This window comes from Triticum aestivum, chromosome 3D (assembly GCF_018294505.1).
Source record: "Triticum aestivum cultivar Chinese Spring chromosome 3D, IWGSC CS RefSeq v2.1, whole genome shotgun sequence".
NCBI lineage: Eukaryota > Viridiplantae > Streptophyta > Magnoliopsida > Poales > Poaceae > Triticum > Triticum aestivum.
The window spans coordinates 144,734,056-144,760,151 of NC_057802.1; the positions used below are offsets into that span (position 1 = coordinate 144,734,056).

At 43.1% G+C, this 26,096-nt stretch overlaps 1 protein-coding gene and 1 long non-coding RNA gene across 36 annotated transcripts; one reads left to right on the forward strand and one right to left on the reverse strand.

Annotated features, from left to right (window-relative positions):
• Positions 1 to 4,361: 4,361 nt before the first annotated feature.
• LOC123077945 (protein FAR-RED ELONGATED HYPOCOTYL 3) lies at positions 4,362 to 25,904 on the reverse strand. 30 transcript variants are annotated; one of them, XM_044500316.1, is made up of 13 exons: positions 25,326 to 25,904; positions 24,951 to 25,005; positions 23,228 to 23,429; positions 22,424 to 22,592; positions 22,221 to 22,289; positions 21,976 to 22,005; positions 21,838 to 21,858; positions 19,844 to 20,679; positions 7,308 to 7,454; positions 7,147 to 7,215; positions 6,924 to 7,049; positions 4,641 to 6,843; positions 4,362 to 4,563 (listed from the first exon to the last, which is right to left on the reverse strand). In XM_044500316.1, the coding sequence occupies exons 12-13, from the start codon at positions 5,807 to 5,809 to the stop codon at positions 4,539 to 4,541; spliced, it is 1,194 nt and encodes a 397-aa protein (XP_044356251.1). In that variant the 5' UTR covers positions 5,810 to 6,843; positions 6,924 to 7,049; positions 7,147 to 7,215; positions 7,308 to 7,454; positions 19,844 to 20,679; positions 21,838 to 21,858; positions 21,976 to 22,005; positions 22,221 to 22,289; positions 22,424 to 22,592; positions 23,228 to 23,429; positions 24,951 to 25,005; positions 25,326 to 25,904; the 3' UTR covers positions 4,362 to 4,538. The 30 variants fall into 30 exon arrangements, with proteins under 30 accessions (XP_044356251.1, XP_044356250.1, XP_044356252.1 ...); XM_044500315.1 differs by adding an exon at positions 20,940 to 20,993 and having other exon boundaries at positions 22,368 to 23,429; positions 25,326 to 25,902; XM_044500317.1 differs by adding an exon at positions 20,940 to 20,993 and having other exon boundaries at positions 19,844 to 20,682; positions 22,368 to 23,429; positions 25,326 to 25,902.
• On the forward strand, positions 12,140 to 16,575 carry LOC123077948 (uncharacterized). 6 transcript variants are annotated; one of them, XR_006436940.1, is made up of 7 exons: positions 12,301 to 12,558; positions 13,096 to 13,757; positions 13,864 to 13,910; positions 14,088 to 14,199; positions 14,385 to 15,208; positions 15,386 to 15,500; positions 16,561 to 16,575. It is a non-coding gene; the product is annotated as an uncharacterized lncRNA (long non-coding RNA). The 6 variants fall into 6 exon arrangements; XR_006436939.1 differs by lacking the exon at positions 16,561 to 16,575 and having other exon boundaries at positions 14,385 to 15,055; positions 15,162 to 15,208; positions 15,386 to 15,400; XR_006436942.1 differs by lacking the exons at positions 15,386 to 15,500; positions 16,561 to 16,575 and having other exon boundaries at positions 12,140 to 12,381; positions 12,470 to 12,558; positions 13,084 to 13,757; positions 14,385 to 14,767.
• Positions 25,905 to 26,096: the final 192 nt, after the last annotated feature.

Here is a 26,096-nt window from a genome sequence, read left to right on the forward strand (position 1 = left end):
AAACAAGGGCAAACTATTTCGAAAGTGATATAATTTATTGGTTAATATAATATATTTAGACCTTACACAAATGAACTGGCCACAATGCAGATAGGACTTGATCATTCTGTTCAACAATAAACCACAAAACATACTTAAAATTTATCACAAATCTCCTTCAGCTTCTTGATCTTATCAACGTACCCATGTTTCTGTTTGAGAAAATCTGTAATAATATACTCAAGTTTTTTCTTCTCTTGCTTCAGCTGGTCCCTCTCTCTCATCACTTGGTCTCTCTCTAGCACCACCCGGTCCCGGTCTTTCTCAGCCTTTACCCTCAGGACCTGATGTAGATTGGCACAACCATGGTCTGCCATCTTATTCTTCTCCAGCTCCTCTTTGAGATCGCTAAGTGACAATCTTGCATTGCCCAACTGCGTGAGAGCATCCTCCTTATCAGCCACCAGTTTAGCAAAGTCCATTTTGAAAAATCTTAGCTCTTCCTCCGTCCTCCTCTTTTCTCCAATTAACATGCATTTTTCTTCAGCATTCTTAATATTTTGTCTCAGCTTCTCGTCATACATGCTCCACAGTTCTCTCAGGCAGAACTTCGTAGCCACTGACCACTCCGGGTCTACCCATTCCACATAGTTACATTTCACTTCTTCCTACAGTATGAAAATATATGGTCTCAATCATATATGCACAAATGCAATACAATTACATGCAATGCACTAAAAATATGGTCTCAATCATATAAACACAAAATGTAGCATGCAATGATATACATATATATATATACATATATATATATATATATATGGATCAATTAACTACAAGTATATGCTATTATGTGCTAAAACAAATATTAGATCGTAAAAAAAACAACATAAATACGAACTTTGTAAATGCACAAATTAATTGAAATTGTATGCAATTTTGGGCAGAACAATGGATTACCGCGAAGTAAATCGAGCACGAGGTAATGTAAACATATATTTACAGTACGGAACAACATACCTTCTGACCACAGGCAAGAAAACGTCTGCCAGTGTCCAAGGAATCAAAAGCAACTAGCCTGACGCAAGGTTCTCGATGCAGACAACGAGAAGACAGATCGTGAGCAATGCCACTCCATTCATAGCAAGGGATAGTCGTAGGAAGCTAAACGAAACAACAGACATAATGCACAAATCAACGCCCTGCGTTAAATACCGGAAATGAAGAACCCTAACCCTAAGCCTAGCACTTTTTGGAGATTATATAGTAGGAGCGTACCTGCAGCCTAGTCACGGATTCGCCATCCGAAGAAGAGCTCGACTCGTCGCTCCACGAAACCATGGCGTAATGTGACCGGCGGCAAGACGTGGATCAGTGGTGGCGGCGGCGGCGGTCGCAGTGGATAGATAGAAAGCGCGTGGAGATCGCGAGGGAAGAACCGCCCCGACCAGGTGGCCAGCGCGGAGTTGGGATAAACGCTTTGATAGTGTGATCAAAGCATTTGGTTTTATACAGACTTTTGGAGAAGCCTGTATTTACAAGAAAGTGAGTGGGAGCTCTGTAGCATTTCTGATATTATATGTGGATGACATATTACTGATTGGAAATGATATAGAATTTCTGGATAGCATAAAGGGATACTTGAATAAGAGTTTTTCAATGAAAGACCTCGGTGAAGCTGCGTATATATTGGGCATCAAGATCTATAGAGATAGATCAAGACGCTTAATTGGACTTCCACAAAGCACATACCTTGACAAAGTTTTGAAGAAGTTCAAAATGGATCAAGCAAAGAAAGGATTCTTGCCTGTGTTGCAAGGTGTGAAGTTGAGTAAGACTCAATGCCCGACCACTGCAGAAGATAGAGAGAAGATGAAAGATGTCCCCTATGCTTCAGCCATAGGCTCTATCATGTATGCAATGCTGTGTACCAGACCTGATGTATGCCTTGCTATAAGTCTAGCAGGAAGGTACCAAAGTAATCCAGGAGTGGATCACTGGACAGCGGTCAAGAACATCCTGAAATACCTGAAAAGGACTAAGGATATGTTTCTCATATATGGAGGTGACAAAGAGCTCATCGTAAATGGTTACGTTGATGCAAGCTTTGACACTGATCCGGACGATTCTAAATCGCAAACCGGATACGTATTTACATTGAACGGTGGAGCTGCCAGTTGGTGCAGTTCTAAACAAAGCGTCGTGGCGGGATCTACATGTGAAGCGGAGTACATAGCTGCTTCGGAAGCAGCAAATGAAGGAGTCTGGATGAAGGAGTTCATATCCGATCTAGGTGTCATACCTAGTGCATCGGGTCCTATGAAAATCTTTTGTGACAATACTGGTGCAATTGCCTTGGCAAAGGAATCCAGATTTCACAAGAGAACCAAGCACATCAAAAGACGCTTCAATTCCATCCGGGATTTAGTCCAGGTGGGAGACATAGAAATTTGCAAGATACATACGGATCTGAATGTTGCAGACCCGTTGACTAAGCCTCTTCCACAAGCAAAACATGATCAGCACCAAGGCTCCATGGGTGTAAGAATCATTACTGTGTAATCTAGATTATTGACTCTAGTGCAAGTGGGAGACTGAAGGAAATATGCCCTAGAGACAATAATAAAGTATTATTTATTTCCTTGTATCATGATAAATGTTTATTATTCGTGCTAGAATTGTATTAACCGGAAACATAATACATGTGTGAATATATAGACAAACAGAGTGTCACTAGTATGCCTCTACTTGACTAGCTCATTAATCAAAGATGGTTATGTTTCCTAGCTATAGACATAAGTTGTCATTTGATTAACGAGATCACCTCATTAGGAGAATGACGTGATTGACTTGACCCATTCCGTTAGCTTAGCACTCGATCGTTTAGTATGTTGCTATTGCTTTCTTCATGACTTATACATGTTCCTATGACTATGAGATTATGCAACTCCCGTTTACCGGAGGAACACTTTGTGTGGTACCAAACGTCACAACGTAAATGGGTGATTATAAAGGTGCTCTACAGGTGTCTCCAAAGGTACTTGTTGGGTTGGCGTATTTCGAGATTAGGATTTGTCACTCCAATTGTCGGAGAGGTATCTCTGGGCCCACTCGGTAATGCACATCACTATAAACCTTGCAAGCATTGTGACTAATGAGTTAGTTGCGGGATGATGTGTTACGGAACGAGTAAAGAGACTTGCCGGTAACGAGATTGAACTAGGTATCGAGATACCGACGATCAAATCTCGGGCAAGTAACGTACCGGTGACAAAGGGAACAACGTATGTTGTTATGCGGTCTGACCGATAAAGATCTTCGTAGAATATGTGGGAGCCAATATGGGCATCCAGGTCCCGCTATTGGTTATTGACCGGAGACGTGTCTCGGTCATGTGTACATAGTTCTCGAACCCGTAGGGTCCGCACGCTTAACGTTACGATGACAGTTTTATTGAGTTTTGATGTACCGAAGGAGTTCGGAGTCCGGATGAGATCGGGGATATGACGAGGAGTCTCGAAATGGTCGAGACGTAAAAATCGATATATTGGACGACTATATTCGGACTTCGGAAAGGTTCCGAGTGATTCGGGTATTTTTCGGAGTACCGGAGAGTTACGGGAATTCGTATTGGGCCTTAATGGGCCATACGGGAAAGGAGAGAAAGGCCTCAAAAGGTGGCCGCACCCCTCCCCATGGTCTGGTCGAATTGGACTAGGGAAAGGGGGCGCACCCTTCCTTCTTTCTCCTTCCCCCTTCCCTTCTCCTACTCCCACAAGGAAAGGAGGAGTAGAGTAGGACTCCCCCCTATGGCGCGCCTCTCCCCTTGGCCGGCTGCCTCCCCCTTGCTCCTTTATATACGGGGGCAGGGGGGCACCCCAGAGACACAACAATTGATCCTTGAGATCTCTTAGCCGTGTGCGGTGCCCCCCTCCACCATATTACACCTCGATAATACCGTTGCGGAGCTTAGGCGAAGCCCTGCGTCGGTGGAACATCATCATCGTCACCACGCCGTCGTGCTGACGAAACTCTCCCTCAACACTCGGCTGGATCGGAGTTCGAGGGACGTCATCGAGCTGAACGTGTGTAGAACTCGGAGGTGACGTACGTTCGGTACTTGATCGGTCGGATCGTGAAGACGTACGACTACATCAACCGCGTTGTGATAATGCTTCCACTGTCGGTCTACGAGGGTACGTGGACAACACTCTCCCCTCTCGTTGCTATGCATCACCATGATCTTGCGTGTGCGTAGGAAATTTTTTGAAATTACTACGTTTCCCAACACGGGTATCCTCTAGTTTTCTAATATAATATAACTACAGTGGACAACACAAAAGATGCCATCATTATACAATGGCTAAAATGCTATCCATTTTCCATGATTAAAGTCCCTAGTGACCGCCTCGTGTTTAGTCCATATATGCTACAACCACTATCTCAAGGTACTGGCCTCTTGCAATAGTATATATCATGTATCATGTATGCAGTAACACATTGTAAACACCTCACTATTAGATCACTGGATTCATCCTAACATAACTTTAGCAACTGTTCTACTCTTCTTCGCCCACCACGCTTCTGCACACGATAACAGGAAAAGTTAATGAATGACAAGTTAAAAACAATTATAACCTACAATGCATACAAAAACTTACTTCTTATTTAGTTTGCATTTCTTGCTGCGTTTAGTGTGCCCTAGCAATTTGCATGCGCCGCACCTGATTCTGATCTCGTCGTACGAAAGTGGCCTACCATTTTTCGACATAGGGCGGTTCTCATCTACCTTAGTTGCACCTTTCGTTGATACTTTAATAGGATCATGAACTTCAACTATGTTGCCTTCACCATCGTCTACATATTCGATTGCACAAGTACTAAGATCAGCCGTTTTCTTACTCAAATTTTCCTTTAGCTGATCATACTCATGGCTCTTAGCTATCACGGTCTTCAAACTCTCCTGTAACTGATCCCACAAAGTTGGGTGTTTGCATGCTGCATGCATAGCTTCTGAAGCCAACACACTGACCTGGCTATATTTCATTTCTTCAGCTGCTCCAGTCCATCCAAATCCCAACAGATCGCTTGTGCGCCTGGCGGGCAGTCCCAACCTTGCATCTTTCGTGAACCGCACAAGAACTAAACACTTTGGTATTTCAGATATATTCAAGTACTTCAGTACATGGAATATGTGCTTGCAAGGTAGACCCTTTCGAATCATTCTTCTGCAGCTGCACCTTATAGTTTCTGCGGAATTTACTGGAGTGTACTCCACCCAAAAACGGCTCTTCCAGTTATTCTTCCAGGCCACGATGTACTGCTGTGATCCGTCTCCGAGCTTTATTTCTACAATCTCGATGCCACCAATTTTCCTAAGATCAGCTTGCAACATATAGAAGTTTGCTGGAGTGAAGACGTCAGAAGCAGCTATCTCAAGTTCCCTCGAGCTAGTAACTGGCACCGGTAAACTCTGTGAGGCCGTGCAATCATCTCGTGCCTCATTCTCACGGATACGTACAACGGCGTTCTCATAGTGCAAAATCATATCCACCAGGGTCATTTCACCGTCTAGGTGAAGGTGAAGGCATGAGTTTAGACTTTCACTCCTCTGGTTGCTTTTCATGCCAAGCCAAAAACCCTCTGTCAGATAAGCCGCAGCCCACAGTCTCCTCTTCTTATACATCCGTCTCAACCATGTTACTGTTTTTTCCGACTGCCATCTTTTGGAAAACGCGTGCCATCTCTCCTCAAACGTGGCCGTGGACGTGCTGTAGTACAGAAGAGTTCGGAACTCCTTCAAGGACTTGTGACTGAGGTGAATCTTCATATTTTTCTCTATATGCCACGTACATATACGGTGTCTGGCAAGACTTGGCGAATTGCCTTGATCATCGCAGCGTCGGCGTCCGTGATAACACTCTTCGGCATCTTTTGACACATGGACCTCAAGAAAGTCTCCAGCAGCCACACATATGTCTCTTCGGTCTCGTCCGAAACTATGGCACAAGCAAAAACAGTGGTCTTCCGGTGATTGTTAAGACCAACAAAGGGTATGAATGGCATACCATACCGGTTCATCTTGTACGTGCTGTCAAATACAAGCACGTCGCCGAAGTCCTCATAGTCATGACGAGACTGGGAGTCACACCAGAACATCCTATTCATATGTCCTTCCTTGTCTAGCTTGTACTCGAAAAAGAAGTTAGGATCCCTCTGTTTCCTACTGACCATGATGCCTATGACTGTGGCAGCATCACCTTTTGAAAGCAGCTTCCTCTTCTCCCTGGCGTAAAGGTTGTATATTTCACGCCTGGTAAAACCAACACCGCCATACCATACATGTTTGTTGATGAAGGTATCCATCATGTCGTGAATTCTAATCCCTGCAGCTCCCATGGACAGTATCTCAGCTCTCTGGTACTCTTTGATTTTTCTGTGGGACCAAAGAAAAGGTACCTCATCCGGTCCTACCAAGATATGGCTATGCTTGTCCTCAAAACTATCAACATACCAAACCCCACGCTTTTGGTCAAGCTTCACGGTCAGGTGCGCTTCGCAGTGGCAGCGTGTCTCGGGTCTGAGCCTACGGCTGTGTCCTTCCTCGGTTAGCAACCTGCTGTCACATTTTCCTTGTCTGGAACAAACAAACCACCTATAACGCATATGACGTGACTCGGTTTTGCTATACCTGACCCTATTCTTTCTAATGCTGAAACCATTATCTCTAGCATAGCTGTTGTAGAAATCATACGCAGCCTCGTGAGACGTAAAAGTCATTTGTATTATCTGCATGAACATATCCCTCTTATCATCTGCACTAGCAGTATCTTGGACATTCTTTTTCCCCTCAACTTATGTCACCTACACAATCATAACATAGCCATGAAAACAGTTTTCTATGGTATAACATTACTTCCATACAACATTGATTACATACATACCTCACTCATGATGACCGACGATTGCGACTCCCCAGAATCAGATGCAGCTAATGATTCGACATCAAGGCCTGTCTCCGCGTCGGATTCACCGTAATAGTCGTACGCATTATGACATTCGGAAATGAGCTGAAAAATATAACACAAATACATAAGTACTTATCATATAATATTCTAGGATTAATTCAATTTGCATGCATGCCAACAAAAAAATTCACTTCCATACCTGACTAATGTAATCTTCATTCGAAATCTTCGAGTTGTTTTCCTCACCATCATCATGCTCATTGTTTTCCTGACCATCATCATGTTCATCCATCTATAAATTTTCAAAATATAATATTATCGGATGCCACCAAAAAATTACAACATGATAATGCCACTCACATTAAGATCTTCCAATACGTTCCCATTCTATGACCTATCTCCACGATCTGAATTTTCATCATCTGACCAATCTTCTATCCAGTCTTTCATCAGTTCTCCAAACTCCATGTCATACATCATATCAGTTAACTCATCGTCCGCCATTTCCTACAACAATTAATATGTATCATCACATGTGCAAACATTATCAATGCTGACATATACAACACCTAGCGCACGATCACGGATGTTAAATAAACTACACCAACCAAAGAGCGCCCCAACCGAGGGCGTTCAGATCGTGCACACAACCGACGCCAACGACCTCTGATCGCCCATGGATCCTCCCCCCTCTCCACACCAAGCGGCGTTAAGGTACGTCCCACGAATCCAGTACGTGATCACTTTGGATCACAACAAGCAGTGCTACCCGTGATAACATGCGCCGCCGGATTCCTAGCCCACGGCACCAGTCGTGATTATTTTGGATCGCCGGATACCTAGGTAAGCCGCCGCATCAAATAACGGAGCCGTCGTGCACACAACCGACGGCAACCGACGCTAGGTTAACCCTAGAAAGAAGAAACCCACTTTAGCCCGCGTGATCACTGTGTATATCACGACGAGCAGCACTATCAGAACAAGATCTGCGATGGCCTGGACCGCCAGAAAGCTAGGTTGCCCGCCCCGCTAGGTTAACCACTACGACGAAAACAGCGGCAGCTCGTTTGATGCTGCCGCGAGCGAGACAAACGTGGGGAAACGGGATGCGGTACCTGCGAGCGCTGGAGGTTGACGACGGTGCCGCGCGCGCTCTCGGACGAGATCGCCGGTGATAAGATCGCTGCCGCCGATATTCCTACAGAAACTCACCAGAATGATGGAGGAGCTGCGTGAATGATGGAGCTGCGTGATTGATTGAGCTGCGTGATTGATGGATCGGCCGTCGGCAGGTCCTACCTGGTCGTGGGGTCGTGTCATCCTTTTTTTTGGGATGTCACCGTATACATACGTATGGGTTATACGGGGCTTGGATATGGGCTACGGGGCTTGGATATGGGCAGCGGCGGGCCGGAGAAAAAATAGATGACGGGGATTAAGAATAGCCTTAGGAAATTGAGTTAGGGGTGCACCGGAGCAAGCCTCCCGATCATGACAGTCGCTCACCAAAGTTGAGGCCATGCGCACGCCCTCTCTCCTGCTGGGCGCCGGTGCTCTTCGGGCACTCAAAACTCTGTTGGCGGCCAGTCTGCCTCTGAGGCTGGAGTAGCTAGGGCGCCTAAGCAAGTGAGTCGATCAATTAAGCTTCAAGTTTCACAAGCTGGACCGATTTGCCTTCTGGAGAATTTGATGAGCGCTATGGCTATGAGCCATGTTAGAAAAGAGTAAGTAAATAGCAGGCACAATAATAGGCAGGCAAATGTCCAAAACAGGCCTAGAAAGATTAGTTCGTACGTCTCCGGGGAATTCTTATGATTTTACAGCATATTTAACCAATTTTTCTCGAATACGAAGGCTTCAGCGGCTCGCCTAAGTTCTGATAAGTGGCGCCGTCAAGACCGGGCACATGCCCAGGGTGCCCTGACGGTAAAATCGTCCCTGACTGCGTGTGTACGTGTGTGTGTGCGCGCGCGTTGTTGGGTGCCTGTGTGCTACGTGCGTCCGTGCTGCTGCCTGCTTGCTTGTGTGCGGGTGCGTGTGCATGTGTTGCTGCCCTCGCACTGATGATGCGTGTGTGCTACTGTCCCGCACACACAATATCACGTGAGGGCAAAATGGTGTTTTCAGATATTATTTAGGCTCGAAATAGACAAAAGTGTCGTAAAAAGCATAAAATTTAATCTAGATAGGGAAAAAAGTTTTTCAGTGTCAAATAAGGAAGCAATATTTAAGATAATGTTAAATAAAGAATTGTTTCTATTTCTTTCGCCCAGAGGGCAGGTGATGAAGGACCGAAGCAATACGAAGAAATAAATTAAATCTCTACTCCTAATGTCTCAGTTGGTAGTCTCCGTTCCGGGTTTATTTTCGTCCCACCTATCACGGTTTATTTTCGTCCTCCCTCCCACCTCCCACGTAGTTCCCTCCACGCCAAAAAAATCGAACCAACCAATGTTACGAGGGAGCGATGCCTCCAGGTACTCCCCTCCACGCCAAAAAAAAAGGGACAAAAATAAACCGACGAAAGAAAACCAGCGGAAAAAAAAACCCGTCTTGGACCGGCAACGTGCGAACGAGCGAGCGAGCGAGCGAAGCCTCCAGGTGCCCTCGAGCGACGCCACACCAGATCCCCTCGTTGTTGCCCTCGCCCTCGCAGCCGCCGCCGATCCCCTCCCCCATCTTCCTCCCTCAAACACTAACCCGTCTCGTGGTGCGCCACCGCCCGTCGCGGCCGCCCCCGCCACCTCCCGCTGCGGCCGCCGCCCCAGCTCCAGCCGTGGCCGTCGCACCCAGATCCAGCCGTGGCCGCTGCCCTGCGCGCCATCGACCCCTTCCCCCGCCGCCGCGCCACATGTCCACTTCGCCTGCGCACCAGAGAGGACCCCGCCGCCATGCCTCCGTTTCCCCCTACTCCTCTTTTCTGCTACCTATCTCTCTCCTCTGAGCTGCGCGTCGTTCCTCTCTACAGGTGCCGCCATGGCCGCGTCATGGAGCTTGCCGCCGTGGGCTGCGTGCCCCTCCGATGACGGCCTGCCTCGCCCACGTCCAGGTCCTCTCAATCCTAATTTGGGCGTCCATTTATTTTGCGCTTGATCCCGGTTTTGGCGGGTTTTTCATCCTCATCGCGTGTTTCATGGTGGCCGCTAGGGTGCCCCTGCCGGCCATCTGCCATCTGCTCCAGGGGCACCCTCCAGGAACACACAGCGACTGCTAAGCCATCGTCCTATTTTGCTTCTCCCTACACATCCTTACTAAGAGAAAGGGGCCTGCCCAGCTAGCAGCAGCTTCCTAGCTGGAAGATGCATAGCCATAACGCACGCATCGATTGTTAGTTTTAATCTTGTCATGGTCATGTATCTGCATGGGAGATGCTGAGGGCCGTGTGATGCGGCAGCTTGGTGAGATGTTGTTGGCGTGAAGCTGCGGTGGTGCATGCATGTACTAGGATATTATCTAGTTAGTTAGTGCATGGTTAGTTGAGGTATGGCCGAGTGATTTGGTCAAGTTAATTAGTACGTGTATGTAGCAGATGGAGGTTGCATGCAGCTGCAGTAGTGGAGTAGTTGGACACGTCCTAAACGTGAGCATAGGAAACGGATCAGGGAGTTGCCTCCTGGCCGTGCTAGCTGTTGTATATAAGTATTGCATTGATTGATTGAATGAAATGTGAAGCCGTGAGGGCTGAGAAAAAGATGTAGCCACGGCTGACCAAGAGGAAGGTGTCTCTTGGCAAAGCTATTGCCTCCTTCTTCCTTGGTCCATGCGTGGGTGTGTGTGTTTTCTGAGAATTTTTTCCATTGTGTGTGTTTGAGAGAAACCACAAGAGAGAAGGTTGAGCTGTGAGAGACAGCCAAGAAGAAGAAGAAGAAGGCGCTGCGAGGAGGCGGCGCCATCAATTGGCATCAGAGCCTTGTTGATCCGTGGTGGCTATGGTGGCCGGCGTGGCGGTGGCGGCGGCAGCGGCGACGTGATGGATTCCGTGCGAGGTGGAGGTCGTCGGCGGTGCGATGCCGCTGGTGGCCTGCTACGATGCGATGCCGCAAGATGGTGATGGTGGTGCGACGTTGCCACAAGGACGGTGTGATGCCGTTACAAGGAGAAGGCTGGGTGGCGGCGATGCCCCTGTCGTCTGCCTGCAGCGTGAGGCCGTTAGGAGGTGGAGACGGGGTGGTGATGGGAGGTGTCATCCACGTCAAGAGCTGGCTGCGGTGTTCGGCAAGACAGTGTGATGGCGCGTGCGTACGTCGGGGCGGAGGTTCATGGGGCACCAGCGGGAGGCTAGGTGCTGCACCATGTGTCCATGAACACGACAACGGACAGTCCATGGTGAAGTTAGTTGTATGCCGGCATGTGTCGTGCTCGCCGAAGGCAAGGTACGATGACCCAGCTGTGATGAGGATAGCAGTGGTGGTGTACCAACGGCAAGCTCCATGAGATGTGGAGGTCACAGTGGCGGTAGAATCCATGAGACGTAGAGGCCGCAGGTGGTGGCAGACTTCGTGAGATGCGGAGGCCGGTGAGGTGGCCATGGCTACCATCGCAGGAGGGTTCGTGTGATGCTGATTGCGAACACAAGTGCAGCGGCAAGGTTTCTGTGGTGACATGCGGCGGCGCTGCGAGGAATGCGTCGTCCACGGCAAGGTGATGTTGCGGCAAGAGGATGTAGGTGATCTGCATCAAAAAATTAGAGGAGTTGACATGGCAAGATTAGGGGGTTGAATGTTAGTTTTAATCTTGTCATGGTCATGTATCTGCATGGGAGATGCTGAGGGCCGTGTGATGCGGCAGCTTGGTGAGATGCCGTTGTGGCGTGAAGCTGCGGTGGTGCATGCATGTACTAGGATATTATCTAGTTAGTTAGTGCATGGTTAGTTGAGGTATGGCCGAGTGATTTGGTCAAGTTAATTAGTACGTGTATGTAGCAGATGGAGGTTGCATGCAGCTGCAATAGTGGAGTAGTTGGACACGTCCTAAACGTGAGCATAGGAAACGGATCAGGGAGTTGCCTCCTGGCCGTGCTAGCTGTTGTATATAAGTATTGCATTGATTGAATGAAATGTGAAGCCGTGAGGGCTGAGAAAAAGATGTAGCCACGGCTGACCAAGAGGAAGGTGTCTCTTGGCAAAGCTATTGCCTCCTTCTTCCTTGGTCCATGCGTGGGTGTGTGTGTTTTCTGAGAATTTCTTCCATGGTGTGTGCTTGAGAGAAACCACAAGAGAGAAGGTTGAGCTGTGAGAGACAGCCAAGAAGAAGAAGAAGGCGCTGCGAGGAGGCGGCGCCATCGATTAGGAGCAGTTTATCACGCAGCTTGTACGCATGCCGCCGCCGCCTTTTCGCCTCGTACCTATATTGTGGCGGGTGAACAAGGGAATCTCGCTGGAGGCCCTTTTGGAAGGGATCTCGGTGGCGCACCGCCGTTGCGTGTCGTTCGTCGGTATAAGCATTGTCGGACGGTCGATGTCCGTTGTATGTTTCATTAGCTATATGTTTCTGCAGTTTGATATAATGTTTTTGTGGCGTAGATCTACAAGAGATCAAGAAGGGTGATGTTCTGGATGCTGATCTCGACTAATAGTTGCCGGATGAACTATGCAATGACAGCATGGATGAGGTAATTAATATCTTGATTTACTCATTTGTACAGCTAGATAAGAGTAACTTTGCAATATCATAGTGCCCGTTGAATTGTTTTTTTTTAAGATAGAAATTTTTCATATCATCCATGCAGATTTGCTCGTCTATCTTAATTTCTATAATACTACTACTATTTAAAATAACAATCTTACTATTAGTCAATTCAAGGACTACTTTGCCCTTTGGATGCTCTTGGGTGCAAATGTCTTATTGGACTATTAGTGGAGTCACTTGTCGATGGACCGTTTGGTACCTAATGTACTTCCATAGTTTACAACCTCTCATTAACTGTGACTGTACATTTCCAACGATATTTTGTAATAGACACACGCCCAAAGTTTTAATAACGCACTAAGGCTCTTAGCGGCGGACATCTTCTAAATGCTATAGCAAGCTATTTAAAATAAAATGTTTAAATCGGGCCGGTCTTACTCCTGCAATACTCCTGGAATAGTACATGAGATTTAGCCACTGGACTCTCACTGAAGTCTGATTCATGCAGCTTTGTGTGCAGTTCACATTTACCTGGTGGACCATCACCAACCGGATGGAGGTGAAGCAAGTGGGCAAGTTAGGGAAATGCTCGGAAGGCTATCGAGAAGATCAACGATCTTAACCCCACGATCCTAATTTCAGTTTGTACCTCGTTGTTGGGCTGTCAGAAAAGTTTGGAGCAGGAGCAATGATATGACAATTGTGGCTAACTTTCTTGTCATTAGTCATATATGTGCTAATGGACCTTCCGGGTTCTCCACCATTATGTTACCGGCCGGTTTCTCATCTGAAAAATACCCCATAGCATAGTGGACAATGCTTTTTTTGGTCAGAAGTAGTATTTCTACATGAAACTAAGGTATATATGCGTATGAGAAATGTGGCTTATCTTTAGATAATGCTTTTTTTGTTAGAAGTTGTTTTTCTACATGAAACTAAGGTATATATGCGTATGAGAAATTATATCTTTGCTTAACTCAAAAAATTGTATTTGCTCCTTTTAGCGGGAGCCTGGAGGTAATACGGTTTGTACAGCATGGTTTGAATAAGATATTGTTTGTATACTGTTGAGTGAAGTATTGTATAACTACTGTAAAGTGGGTGTAGGTTTTTATTGTGCATTTTTCACAGAGGTTTGGGCGTTTGGACACAACCATATGTACAAGTTGAAGCCTTCATTTGGTATTGACTTCTTATCTTGACTCAAATTTTGACAATTCTCTATAATACTTCCATCTGGAAGCACAAAATCTGATAGAATTGATTCGTGTGGGAAAAATACATGAAGCTTTGAAGTTTTCTCAAGAAGAACTAGCACCAAGAGCCGAGTAAACGGTAATTTTTTTGTTAAAACATCTCACTTACCTTAGTTAAAAACCAGGGTTTGAAACTATATTAGTCAGAATACAGTTCTTGATGTCAGCTAGATTTCATTTTCTGGTAATATCATTTGTCGTTAAGAACATGTTCTTATGTTATATTTTATTTGTAAACTTTTGGCAATTTTTTCAGCAAGCATTTCTTTAGGAAACAAAGAAAACTATAGCAACTATTTGATGTTTCTCGACGCTTGAAGACAACAAGTGAAGTTGCTACCATCTTACAAGCCAAAGTCATGAGAAAGGTATGCACTATGTGGCAGAGGCATGCATATGATGTGATGCCCGTTTTATTTTCATATATATCTTACGATTTAATTTCACTGTAGTGTACCTAAATCCATGTGGTAATGTCATTGGCATACATAATTTTTTACGCATACAAACATTGTTCTCTCACAACAGGAGCACTGAAGTGTGATTCATGCAGCTTTGTGTGCGATTCACATTTACCCGGTGGACCATCACCAACCGGATGGAGGTGAAGCAAGTGGGCAAGTCAGGGAAATGCTCGGAAGGCTATCGAGAAGATCAACGATCTTAACCCCACGATCCTAATTTCAGTTTGTACCTCGTTGTTGGGCTGTCAGAAAAGTTTGGAGCAGGAGCAATGATATGACAATTGTGGCTAACTTTCTTGTCATTAGTCATATATGTGCTAATGGACCTTCCGGGTTCTCCATTATGTTTACCGGCCGGTTTCTCATCTGAAAAATACCCATAGCATAGTGGACAATGCTTTTTTTGGTCAGAAGTAGTATTTCTACATGAAACTAAGGTATATATGCGTATGAGAAATGTGGCTTATCTTTAGATAATGCTTTTTTTGTTAGAATTTGTTTTTCTACATGAGACTAAGGTATATATGCGTATGAGAAATTATATCTTTGCTTCACCCAAAAAATTGTATTTGCTCCTTTTAGCGGGAGCCTGGAGGTGATACGGTTTGTACAGCATGGTTTGAATAAGATATTGTTTGTATACTGTTGAGTGAAGTATTGTATAACTACTGTAAAGTGGGTGTAGGTTTTTATTGTGCACTTTTCACAGAGGTTTGGGCTTTTGGACACAACCATATGTACAAGTTGAAGCCTTCATTTGGTATTGACTTCTTGTCTTGACTCAAATTTTGACAATTCCCTATAATACTTCCATCTGGAAGCACAAAATCTGATAGAGTTGATTCGTGTGGGAAAAATACATGAAGCTTTGAAGTTTTCTCAAGAAGAACTAGCACCAAGAGCCGAGTAAACGGTAATTTTTTTGTTAAAACATCTCACTTACCTTAGTTAAAAACCAGGGTTCGAAACTATATTAGTCAGAATACAGTTCTTGTTGTCAGCTAGATTTCATTTTCTGGTAATATCATTTGTCGTTAAGAACATGCTCTTATGTTATATTTTATTTGTAAACTTTTGGCAATTTTTTCAGCAAGCATGTCTTTAGGAAATAGAGAAAACGGCAGCAACTATTTGATGTTTCTCGACGCTTGAAGACAACAAGTGAAGTTGTTGCTACCATCTTACAAGCCAAAGTCATGAGAAAGGTATGCACTATGTGGCAGAGGCATGCATATGATGTGATGCCCGTTTTATTTATATATCTTACGATTTAATTTCACTGCAGTGTACCTAAATCCATGTGGTAATGTCATTGGCATACATAATATTTTACGCATACAAACACTGTTCTCTCACAACAAATGATTAGTTTCTAAATTCTAATCTTTTGGTTCTGGTTAAAGAATTACATGATGGAGGATGGGTTGTCCTTCGAAGAATTGTTTAAAGAACTAAAAAGTAGTAACACCATGTCTTTCAAGTGCCAAATCGGCATTGCAACGCGCTGACTCATGGATGGGGTCCGCAGATGCTGATTGGAACCTTTGATAGTTAGGAGATGCATACATAAACCTATGATAATTAGGAGATGTTTGGTAGTACAATATTTGTCCATGTGTTGTAGTAAATTTGTACAATGCAAGTCACCATAAGTCAATGTGTTTAGAATAATAAAATAGAAGAAGTTCAACTAAGGGGGCACTTTAATTAAATAACTTTATTTTTTAAATCCCCATTCTTCAATCTTTTAGGATTCATGCAATTTTGAGTGTGTGCATCTGCATGCTATTTTGGGTTTTCAGGTTTTTTTTATCTCAATCTTTGGATAGGACTGCAACTTCTCAAGTGTGGGAGCTGGAAAAAAAGGAGAAGAGCATGCCTAATCCCTCCAAATAAAAATAAATATATCACATGTCGCTTTGGAGACACATCACCAATGGAACAATTTACTAACTTACATGCTTAGGCAGGTTCATAGGTTGATAGCAAGGATCATATGTGATGTTTTGTTTTAATTTGATACAAAAAATTATCTCTACAATTTGGTGATATTAAGGAATAATAACTGAAAACTTCTAGAGGTTTACATCTGTGAAGGTGTCTAGAAAATGGACTGTAAAATGTTTTTTATGTGGAGGCATAAAGATTAATTCACTATTTTGTTTTTGTAAAACGGTTGTTTACTCGCCAATTTGTATAGTTAATTCCATCTATTAAGGATATATTATTGAAAAGTATTATTTTTTACTTCATTCAATTTTTTAGTCGGGTGTTAAAATGTTGGGAGATTACAAAGTTCATGCTCTATTCACACATGGTGGAGGCAACCCAACAAGTTGTTACGGGAGCCAGCAGAGAAAGGAGTCGAGGAACCCGCATCATGGGAGAGTCATCGAGGGGCATCCGGATAAAGTGAGACACTGCATTGTATATATATGGTCAGAATATATAACCATATTCTACATACAATGCACGCTCAGTATTCTTTGTTGCACATTCTTAAATCTTTCACGTGAAATCTTCATGCTAACTATATACATTGCTTGTGCTGGTTGGTTATGAGCTGAAAATGAAAATTTTATTGTACTTGTTGAAGTAGCGTGCGAATGAAGCTAAAGACAACATTCCCGGTGTTGTACGGGAATATCTCAAGCATAGCAAGTAGAAAGTTTGTAACAGATAATTATTTGGATCATTGCCCGTTTTGTATGTACATCGTCAAATTACATTGCAAGTGAAGCGGATTTCAATTATTTTCCAATTGTTGCGGGTTGTCTTTTCTATACATGTAAGTTTTCACATGCATTATATATTATTTTGACGGGGAACTACAGACTGACTACCGGCTGAACTATATTCATTATATTTATATATGTGTAATCAGAAAACAAAGGCCCGTGGACACCGAAGAACCAGCAGTGGAGTTATATGAAATTTCTTGCGAGAGCTACACCATTCTTTTTAGTACTGACTAATTCTCATGAGTACCAATGGTGAAATTTTCAGGCCTAAATACTGGATGAGATTCTCATTGCCGGCATTCTTCATGAACCTATCAAGGAGAACATTTCAATACTAATTGCAGCACATGTTTTCTCACCACCGGCTATCAAGAAGAGAGTATGATTTTCTAATGCTCAGTGTTGTAAGCTTGATTCACGAGGAGCTTCTCAATGTTGTACATGTTGTTTGTGAGTAACAGAAATAAATCATTTCCTGGAATCAGACGCTATATTTTCTGTGGGAATTCGTTGACACAGTTCCTTACAACACTGAGAATCTTCGAAATGGGCAAACCGCTCTATGTAATTCTATCATCCATTCTGATTTTGAGACAAGTATATCAGTTATCTTTTTCCTTCTAGCAAGGTACCATATACATGTTTTGAAATTCTCCTTTGCCTTCCAGATCAACCAAATAGGCATCTTTTTAACAAATGGAGGGAATTCATTTGTCAATATAAATAGATTTGTCACAGGGGATCTTATCTTATTTCTTCAGTATAAGCAAATGAACAGTGCGATGAAGTTGACAACTCTCTATCCTTATTCCTCTTATTCATTGTGTATTTCCCCATTTTATACATGTAACAATGATGAATGATGATGAACTTAGACTTGGTGTAAGGAGAGTCATTCTGTTTCCTTGAACAAAACAGCCCTCTATCCTTATTTATCCTAAAAGCTTTCAGACGATACTCACACCATATGATTCCTTGAAGCATAGAAGTATTTTTTCACATCTGTTACAATCCAATATTTCTTAGTTAATCATATTCTTTATATTCGCAAGTAGTATAAAGTTGCCCCAAAATTGGTCATATGATTTTGGATTATACATTATATGCCGACAAGGAGGTTAATGGTGCTGAATAAACTAGCGGTATGAAATAACCCTGCATATATTTGTTGATTTTTAATTTGAGCCTTTCAATTCAACAAAAAAAAATATTTGTACAATATTTACTAACTTTTACCTCTTGTTTTGCAGGCTATCTGGAATGATTGCATGTATTAATGAAGTAGTCCACGTTAGGTGGATTGGCTCAAAATGGAGAAGCATGATTGTATTAAGCATTTAAGCTCTAAGCAATTTAGAATGTCAATGTCTTGGGGCTCCCTTGCAATATTTCAGAGAACTATATTTTTTCAGACATTTTATATTGTCTCACGATGTTTGGGGGATCTGATTAGGTATTGTTTCTCTATATATCTATCTATCTCTCTATTTTAGTTGCTAATAGAATAATGAACAATTGATAGGACTAATCTTATAGACTTGTGTTCTTCTCAATCCGACTGTGTATTTTCCAAGTTTTGTGCTAAAACGGGAAAAATCATATGTTTTAAACTTGCGACAACATATTCTCTGTGCAAATTTTAGCCTTGTTGTTCACAATTGATGCTGCCTGTGATTCACACTTATATTTGAGCTTAAAGTCTGAGTGTATACCGAATTAGGCTTTCCCTTCGGTCGGTTTATGTCAGAGTTCACACTACAACACACATTTCCTTTTGAGTCTTATGTGAGTTATTCTTGAACCGATACACCAAATCAGGCGTTACACTGCTCAAACAAACTAGAAGAAAATCATCAATGGATTTATCACAATATTATAAAAATACAAATAAATGTATACACAATTTTTTAACAATAAATGTTATCAAAGATTGATGTATTTACCTCTCCCAAGATAGGTAACATGTTCTAGAAGATGTGTTTTGTCGCAGTAGTACCTAAAAGGTGAATTGCATGTTCTAGAATATAGGCTTTTGCATATTGCAATCAAGTTCTTTTTTTATGGAATTGAGTTTCTGGTTGTAACTTGTTCGAACATTTGTTTAAAGGGAACAAAATACTCCATGTGTTTGTCTTCAATTAATGGATAATAACAATACACTTGCTTTTGTGAGATGGTATCTTAAGCATAAATAATAAAGGCATTCAAGTGTTATTATCATTTATAATGCAGAGCACAATAAAGAGTTCAATGTTTTTGTAGCCCCTTCTTTATTTTGTGAATCAGATATGATAGGTCTTTCTATTATACGGTCGATTTTTTATCGAAATACATTGCAAGTGCAGGGGATTTTAAATCATTTTTTGTGTTATTGACTATCTTTTCTGTCTATAATAAATTCGATATGCAACCAGTACAAATTTTACAAAGCCCGTGGCAACGCACGGGCAGCCTACGAGTCTAAGTTAATTGAGTTGTTGGCCCACAAGAACACATGGCACTCACCTATTTACCCTGCGCAATAATTCCGAACCAGCAGGTGAGCCGAACCCGGCCCAGCCACCACAGCTGTCCACTGCATCAAGGGGGTGCAGGTGTGACATGCTGGATATTCGCAAAAAAAAGTCTGACATGCTGGAAGTAGACCTGGAAACGGATTATTGTGTTCCATATTCGCCGTAATTAGTACTATTATCTATCTATGCTAAATCGGCGCAGGCAAGAGTGTTAGAGGCACATTGCTTATTGTTACAACAAAAGGAACCCTTTTCTTGAGTACGCAATTAGCAGTGACAGTGAGGACTCACCATATTTTTATCTTGTGGCAAACAGATGGCTGCCGTGGCTGCCCTGTGCGTGCAGTACGAGGCGGATTTCCGGCCAAACATGAGCATCGTCGTCAAGGCTCTGCTGCACACCCGGCCAAGCAACCCATCTGCCGGCTCAGCCACCGCGCGCGCATGCAGTGGGCTGCTGTTGTACACTAGATCGGCAACGCGCGAGGGTGCATGTCCCAACAATATTGTCAAGTCGTGGAAGATCAAACAGCATGATGTATTAGTATGAAGGCAAGTCTAGCACATGTAACAAAGCTACCGATTATAGTGTTCAAGGGTAAGAAGAAACATTCACTCTCCCAGGAAGCAAGGCAGCATCCAATTCAGCACATGAGATTATGAAATGTTAATCTCCAAATTCCAGAACCATGCATCATCGACAACATAATGTAATTAAAATTGGAAAACTTTACATATAGACCATTTTATATTTATAAGAGATACACAGAATAAGTAGTCTCATATCAAAACATTTAGTAGCATGACAAAATAAAAGGAGATGCATGTACATATCAGAACTGAGATTCTCCAAATCCCAAATTTTGGTCATGAAATATATTCTTTATCATAATTTGAAATACCACAATGGGCTAATAATCACTGTCAATGTAAGGAAATGCATGCTTTTCTTTCGCTTCATATGAATTGAATTTCTCGATTAAATAATCATAGTTGATATCAATGTCAAACCTTGAAAGTGAAAGGTTTCAGTTCTCATCGAAACCACTGCATTAGTAACTCGATGCATTCGTTTTGTCTTCACTTTGTCATAGTAGACACATTTGCCCCATTCTGATTTTAAAACTCTGCTACACAAGTTAATATAATGACAATATAAGTGTCAAAGATAATGAAAATGTTTGCTTCCTATAAGCTTATAAACATAGGATGGTGCCCTATCTTGAGTGTATTCTATCAGTAGGCTTGCGAAGATAAGATGACTTGAATGAGAACATCAATGCCAAAATCATCCGCGGCTCACAAAAATGACAGGTCACAGCAAAAGTAAAGTGTCCTGGGCAGATTATTAACAAAAGTACATAGAATCGAAAGGTGTAGCGGCTACCGATGTGTCTGAAGCTCATAGCAAGTAGGCAACTTCCCATGCAGAGTATATGTCCTAGAAAGAAGAGAAAAGAAGGTGCAGCACCACAATACATAATTTTTTAGACTAAAGAGCACTACAATATCACAATAATTTGAAGGAGCAATTGTATGCCTAATTATGGTCTAAACAGATGTGACTTTGGTACATGTATTTCTTTGATCATGACGGTCCAATTTGATTATAATGACGGTCCAGTTTGATTATAATCAAAGAAATCAACCAACTATGCAAGCACGATAGTTATTAACAGAGAGACACATCACGCCAGTTTAAAATTTCATGATAGGTGCTTACTATATTTTCTAAGATTGGCTGCATCTTATTAGAATCAAGAAATACATGTATACGCCAGCAGCTAGTGCTCCCAGGGAACTGAATTATGCTTACGCAGCGCCATGAATATTTAAATATACATTATACTGAATATATATATGATGTATTTACTTTGTTTTTTCAGCTATCGTGGTCAAAAGTTCTAAACCTGACTTATATTCTACAAAAATATTTACCTGGCATGAACCATTGTGTTGCTGCAAATATAAATATATATTTTTAATCAACCATTTGTACATCTCTAAACTCTACGATCTAGCCATGATTACTATGCAATTACGAAGTTCTCAACTTTCTCTTCTCTTCATTTATAATTAGAACATGAGACACTACTTTGATATATCCCCTTCTTGACACAGAGATCCTAAAAACAATCAGGCACATAAGCCTAAAATAAACAGTGGTGATTACCGTGGGAAAAGATCACTTTGACCCTTCTCTTTCTACACCGATAAGAAAAAATGGTTCCTTAAATAGAGAAGTTTTTTGGAAAAATTCACATGGAGAAAGCAAGGAATCTAACCATGTTGCCGGGGTGAAGCATCTGACAACCCAAAAGGTACAACATAATAGCCATGAGGAGGAATGCCAAATGAGACCATAGAAAAAGGAATGCAGAAAAGGAAACCAATCAACTTAAGGAACTTGATCGTTGTCATACCTTCATGTTGCCTTTGACTTAATCAAATGCCTGCAATTAAGCAACGAAGAACCACATTAGTGGCTACACAAGCTTGTAGAATGATACTACTGACAAATATAGCCAATGGCCTATGTCTAAAGATATCACTATTCATTCTGGAGGTTACTTGATTAGCCCGAACACGTGGGAAGGTGGCAGCTCACGTATGGCATGGAGCATAAAAAATAATAGGTAGCCAGGTAGGCATCACGAAGTGGGCTTACCTTTGGAGGAGCATGGTGTTGGTGGTTGGCCCCATTGGATGATCTTGCCCTCATAATGTAGTATTGAAACTGAAAATAATATGCAGCTATTAGGCATTGTTCAGGACAAAGGATAATTACACTAATAATTATTTAGTTAGGCCTCACACTAGCAAAACATGCCCGTGCGTTGCTACGGGAGAGAAAAAACATCACACATATACCAAGCTCTATCACTTTCGCATTCGCATGGCAATCAAACATCCTCAGCGCCCATTCACTGGACCCAAAACAATCATGCACTGCCGCGGCACCGCCAGTGACATTGGCGGCGAGTCGAGGGAGCACCGAGCAGGCATGACACGGCTGCCACGAGCTCCTTGGTCGCCTTCCCTAAAAAGTTCAACATAATAATAGAGGGAATTTGGCTTGAAATAAAATAAATTGCACTTGAACACTTGGTTGGAGCAGCAGAGATGATTTAAACTTTCAAGAATTATAACCCATCAACTCTGTTGTTGTTCAAACTCAGGACATTGCATTTGCATTACATGTAGAATGGTAACACGTACAAGCATGACCCGTATTTTGTTTGTGCTATTCAAATGACTAACAATCATTCATAATCGTTGGTTTTCTCGTCATTCCCATACAGTAAGGACACATGTACACGTATGGCCTATGTGTTGTTGCTAGTAAAAATAACCGGCAGCCATTCATAAACACCATTTTCTCTCCTCATTCTACAAATAAAGTACTCCTAACTAAACAATAAATTGTCTTATTTCAAATATACAAAATGCATTACAAAATAAGGAGCAAATCCATGAAACAGGAATAATAAATAATTCTGACACAAATCCAAAAAAATAAGGTCAGGGTAATAGCTTCAATATGATTAGATAGACTTGCAAAAAATGTAGACTTACCTGTTAAGCGACACTCATGATGTTTAAGCTCGTATTTATCTAGTGAATAAAAATGGAACTTTGATGGACAATAATACCGATACACTGCACTTCATTCACCTGAATTGACATTTTTAGCCTGGTCTAGACATAGGAACAAACAATGGCAGCTTTTTGCATTAAGCACAATTCCATAGCAGCGCCACCATAATTCCCATGTAGCTCAGTATTACATTGTGGATGCAAAGGTGGACCGACTTTATCTCTTCTTCTGCATCAACTTGTTTGATATTCAATCTCTTTGAGCAATTCAAAAGATACTCTGTAATTATAAATCTAACATGTCAGACTTGACACACAGAGGTGTTGAGCTTTATAAAACATAATTAAGGTAGAGAATGGTAGAGAAGCAACCTTATGGTTCATTTTTAGTTTTATCATCATGCTGAGTGTGTGAGAATTCTAGTGGTATCCAGAGACAAAAATCCTATTACGAGTGGTCAGCTCTTATCTATCTTGACTGCCAGTAGAACCCGAGCCATGGCATGGGCGCAAGAGGAGGATCTGCCCGCGATGACGACCATGTGGCAGCGCTGACCTCCCCGAAGCTCACGGCATGGAGAAGGGCCGCAGTCCCAGTGCGCGCACATAGGTGTTGGGTTAAGGCCAGAGGGAGGAGGGGGGCTGCAAGGGGAAGAGATCGCGATTTTTTCATCTAAACATGGGTTCATGATGTAGAAGGGTCTGGGTGGTACCCGTGTTTTGAATTTCGGCCATCTCGGTCTAGAGCGAAAAGTACATTATGCCAAAAAAATTGATTATGGTCAGATTTGAACCGTAATTTTTGAAAATGGCTGAAATTCTAACACGCCACACCTCCTACTAAAAGAACACATTGTAAAGGTCTAAAAATTAGGTTGCGACGATGTGGTAGAGATAAAAGACCAAGCAAGCAATCAGAGGTCATCTCCAGACTCCAGGCCAGCTAGCTTCACAATGATCTTTGTCGGAATTATCTTCTATCTCCCCCATCCATCCATCCATCTAGTTCTTGTTGCCGCACTGTTTACAACGCCCATGAGCAACTCAGCCTGGATCCAAGAAGGTAGACTCGGGCTGTACCCAACATCTGCACCTCCTCCCGAGTCCTTCTCCCGTACCCAACCTCTGCACCTCCTCGCCAATCCTATAGAGCCTGAGCTCTGATTTTCACATGCCAGGTAGAGCCTGAGCTCTGAACTCTGATTTTCACATGCCACGTAGAGCCCTATTCAAGGGCATAAAAAGTTCCTCTAACTACCTAAGTTTCTCTTAAATGTTTTTCCATAACAACATTGACTTGAACAACATTGTATTGTCCCTTATGAATCTAAACTAAGCAAACTAGCATGGGATTTTTTAACCTGACCTACAAATAAGAGTTTAGCACAGTATTTTGCAGACCTTTAACTTGCACACCATCCATATAAACTGTAAGATTACTACAGCCAGCTTAACTACAACTTAACTACAATACTTAGTGATGGCATACATGACAAACAAAATACCGTGTAGGAAACACTATCCATCCCAATCATTTGGATGTAGAAGAATTGCTATTATACCTTGCTAATTCAGCAATCAATACAAAAGAGAAGCAAAGTGAACCCAAATGGAACCCCAGCCCGACCAAGTGTGAGAAGCATTCACTTCCCATCCCACAAATGTATCTACAGTCTAATAACAAGCATCAATTAAGCATCCAGAAGTAGTCCTAAACCCAAAGAAGAAATTAAGAAGCTATACCTAAATAATTACCAAAAATAGCATTTATAGTGTGTAAAACTTTGAATCATTATCTAACCTCACACCATCTCCATGCTCTCTCTCGGGAGACTGCCGCCATAGTGTGCAACCACCTTTCAGAAAATTAGCAAATGGCAGTCACTTTATGAATGTTACTCTTTGTAAATTAAAACCGGGCAGATCATGCTATTTGTCAATAGGTACAATACAAATCTTGTTCATGCTAACAACATCTTCTATTAGATGCTTACAATCACAATTCTTGTTAATGAACAATATACTTCCAGTTCCATGGGAAGTACACAAACAAATGAAAATTACATAGGAGGAGGAACAGGAGAGAGAGAGGGAGCAGGAGGAAGAAGGAGCTCACGAGGAAAGAGACAACTATGTGCGGACTGGAGGGGGGAAGGATTCGACAAAAATGCCATACCTGCTCCATGGTGCCGCTGTTTCCATGAGCCACCGTGGATGTGGACAGGCCAGATCCCGTTCATGCTTCCATGGAGGAGCTCTACACCAGTAAGAAGCTAATCCCAAGACCACGGCCCCCTCCTCCTCACGCACCACCACCTGCTACGGCGCATCGGCCGGCCACGACCTCTGTCGCGCCACCATGACCACAGTCTCCTCCTCCTCACGCATCTGCCCCTCCCTCTTCCCACACCCTGCGACCCCGCGCTTTGGCGCCAACAACTGATGGTCGCGCCACCGCCCGCCGGCCGACCACGAGCACGATCTCCGTCACGTCGCCATCACCGGAGACAGACGGGGCCAGGAGAACCGGGGGGGGGGAGGGGAAAGGAGCCGGCGGCGGAGAGCGGCGATGGCGAGGGGAGAGGAGCGCCGGCGGAGAGGCAATCTCGACGGGTGGTCGATGGCCACGGGAGGAGAGGAGGCAGGGTGGCGGCGGGAGGGGCGGGAGGAAGAGAGAGGCGAGGTGGGAGGAACGGGAGGAGGTGGGCGGCGCGAGCACGAGCGCGAGCGACGGCTAGGGTTTCACCACAAGAGCCACCCCGTTTTATACATCCTCGTGTGAAATGACGAGAATGCCCTCGGCGGCCACCCAATTTTACAGGCGGTGGCAATGCTGGAGTGCACACTATTTATTACTATTCATTGTAGCAGTAACTTTTTTTGATCCAAGGGCCAAGGTCTTCCAGGAGCGAGATCCGACGGTCAAAAACGCATCAAAAAACGATCC